The sequence below is a fragment of the Protopterus annectens genome, chromosome 12.part0, assembly GCF_019279795.1.
Source record: "Protopterus annectens isolate FY-2018-M chromosome 12.part0, PAN1.0, whole genome shotgun sequence".
In the NCBI taxonomy this organism is placed as follows: Eukaryota; Metazoa; Chordata; order Ceratodontiformes; family Protopteridae; genus Protopterus; species Protopterus annectens.
In genome coordinates, this window is record NC_056746.1 from 1,248,637,365 (window position 1) to 1,248,640,777 (window position 3,413).

The window sequence follows — 3,413 nt, forward strand, 5'->3', positions numbered from 1 at the left end:
CTTTATTGCATAGGCTAGTATGATGTATTCTTTTTTATTCCACTTGCAGGAAGTTTGTGTGTTATGTAATTCTGAATTTGAAAAAGATCTGGCTAATAGGTACAGTCCAACGAAGGTACAAAAACATAAAGTGATAATGTCAAAACAATTCAGAAATTCAGAAATAGAGGGTTATATAAAAGTAAAACAGTGAGTAAAGCTGAATCTGTGCATGTGTGTGTGTGTGTGTGTGTGTGTGTGTGTGTGTGTATATATATATATATATATATATATATATGCATATATATATATATATATATATATATATATATATATATATATATATATATATATATATATATATATATATGTATTATATATATATATATATATATATATATATATATATGTATTATATATATATATATATATATATATATACACACACACACACACACACACACACACACACACACACATATATATATATATATATATATATATATATATATATATATATACACATTCCAAAAACAAGTAAGAGTTCTGAATTCATATAGAACTTTCTAGATCTAGGAGATACGCATTTTACACATTTGCTTGTGTTTTACTTTATGTAAACAGACTTGCATATACAATAAAAATAGAATAGTCCCACTGTAGCTCATCACTGTTTTCTAGATACATCTTCCGATTCTCCTTTTTCAATCCTCAGCATCAGAATATTACCTTGTCCTTGTTCGGTGGGCTTAGTCGGTATACTTTAGTGATAAAAAGAGAAAGATAAGACTTGACTATCATAAACTGCAACATGGAGGCTACCTTAATACTGGGGATTCTGTATTTTCATCCTCAATATTTACAGGAAAATTCTGAATGCAACAATGCAAAGCAACAGGATTGAAGATACAGTCCACTGAACACTTGCTCTCGTTAAGATTTAAACTGTTTACATTAGATCTGCTTTGCTTTTATATTCTTGAAATAGCAGCAATAAAGAACCATATTCTAAATACCTGTCAATTCTTATGATATAGCACAGCATAAAATGCAAATACAAGCTTTGGGGTTCCATTCATATACAGGCCACATTTTAAAACACATTTGCAAATGTGATACTCTCAAGTAGTGAGTGTGTGTGCCTGTGTGTGCTTCTGTGGGTTTGTGTATATTTTATGTAGGTGTATTATAAACACATGGACTCTATACAACAGTGTACAATATGTACTTCCTGATTTGTTACTTTAAAGTTACCTAAGTGCTAGCAAACTGACTTTCACATTTCTTTTAGGACCACATTTCTGCTCTATCAACTCCAAAGTCAATAGATGCACAATACCGTAGTCTGAAATTACCATGTTCTTAAATAATTCTTTGTTGTTTACCAAGTGTGTGGAAGTATCATTGCATTTCTGTGCATGCAGTAGTTGCAAGGTCAATCTGCTTTTATTAACAGGATGAATGTGCTAGAAAGGAATTAGTCCATTACAACACATATATGATTGCTTGCTGCTGGGGTTTACTGTTTTGTGCAGTCTTTTTAAGTACCCTGAACCTGTTCTTATTAAGGACAAAACAATATTTTTGTCACTCTGGGTTTATTGCTCTGGGTTTGGAAGCATTTTATTCCTCTCTAGACAAATGTGTAATAATTGAGCTGTGAATAATCTAATGTGTTCTACATTGTGTCTTTAGCATGACCAATTAAAAAAAATAACACAAACCTAATCAGTCCACTTTATTTGTAGAATAAGACGAGAGATGCTTCTATTGTTACTGTATACATCACCTATTGTGGTTACCGTTTTAATTCTGTGTATATTTCATCTAGTTAATTAAAGCAAATACTCCTAATGAATTGCACGACTATTCTTATTTCAAGTTGTTACTGGATTTCGTCCCAGTCATTTTAGTAATCCAGATAGGAAACCTTGTGTTTTATACCTGCAACAACCGGAACATTGCCTATGGTAATGTATCATTTGCTTCTCTCCTGTGTACATTTAGCTGGAAAAATGGCAACCTTTTGAACAACAGACGCATGGAAGTGGACAAGGCAGACAATGGATAATGGGGCTGTGCCTGTAGTAGCATGGCACAGTGTACACTGTGAAGAAAGTGTTACAGCAACGACAGTAGCAGCAGTAGCAGACCTTGCAACATCAGACGGTGAACTTGCTGGCTCACTGATGAGCTTAGTTTTGCTAGCCCGAAATGAGTAGAGCTGCCATTAGCAACACAGGTCGTCTGGCACTGGGTGCTCAGAGCTAGGGGGAGGGCTAAAGCGAGAGAAAGCTGGAGGGTAAAAGAAAAATAAACTAAGAGACAGAGCGCGTCAGGAATCGGTACAGAAACTCGGAGAGCAGTCCCCAAAGTCCGGTGCGCCGTCACTTTCCTATCAAACGTTAAAATAGGGATCTGTTTTAAGGGAAGACGAAAAACACCAGCAACATCAGTAAACAGAAAGAATCGGAATAAATACGGGTCCGAAGCTCAAAGCCAATCTTTAGCCTGGAAGTGCAGCTTGCAGCTATTTGCATTTGCTGTCTTTGTGAATTTCTATGGAAGGGTGCTTCTACTGACAACAAAACTGAGTTTTGCAAAGAGGAGTGTGTACTAAACGAAGGAAAGACTGCAGTAAGCAAACCACAAAACGGATGTGAGAAGAAAGCGACTTGAAAACATCTCTTCCTTTTGCTGTATGTTTTTTTTCTTTCTTTTTTGTATTAGACAATAGATTCTATCCCTGTCACTCACACATACACACAAACACTCTGAGAGTGCACGCAGTAGCTAGAGATCTAGTGGTGGGATACACCGCTTACACAAGCCTGAAGTGAGACAGAAACTAGCGCACTGTACCCCTCGCGCAGAACCAGGACAGGGCACGGGCTGACCCAGCGCGGGATACAATCACCCCCAGTTCGCGTGCATGATCTGGTGCTCTCTGGCTCCATTCAATGCCCGCGCTCTGCACCTACAGACTCTCGCTCACTACCGCCCATGGACGTTCGCTTTTACTCGGCCGCCGCCCCCACCAGCGTGGGCTCCCTCCCTGCTGAAGCTGCCTGCTTGGGCCCTTTGGAGTATTACCACTGTAACAAGGTAATGTCAGGACCACACATTTAGTGCAAGAGACTGCTCGGAATCCCATACCTTACTGCACGGCATGCTTCACATTTGTAAATCGTTTTTTTTTTGCAGGTTGTTTTCCTTGCAAGTTACCTGTTTACTAACTGCTTAAGCCAATGACTTAATTGCCTCTCGCTTTGGCTGTTTTATTGCAGTAACCTGTGCCTGTAGGTTTTTCTAGTGCAGTCGTTTTGCTTTGTATTGAACCTTGTAAAAAGGGTAAAAACTATCCAGTAGTTTTCAGGTATTGCTCCTTGTCCCTGGTATTTGCCCCTAAGAATGTCGTTTTCAGGCTTCCAGGC

General features: G+C 38.0%; 1 protein-coding gene across 3 annotated transcripts in view; it reads left to right on the top strand.

The window, feature by feature from the left end:
- Window positions 1-2,718: 2,718 nt before the first annotated feature.
- Window positions 2,719-3,413, top strand: part of TOX2 (TOX high mobility group box family member 2) — a 1,557,917-nt gene continuing 1,557,222 nt past the window's right edge. Inside the window, exon 1 of one of the 3 annotated variants that reach the window (XM_044090259.1) lies at window positions 2,719-3,084. In XM_044090259.1, the coding sequence (XP_043946194.1) occupies window positions 2,983-3,084 (102 nt within the window). In that variant the 5' untranslated portion in view covers window positions 2,719-2,982. The remainder of the gene's footprint in view (window positions 3,085-3,413) is intronic. The other 2 variants (XM_044090258.1, XM_044090260.1) reach the window with 2 other exon arrangements.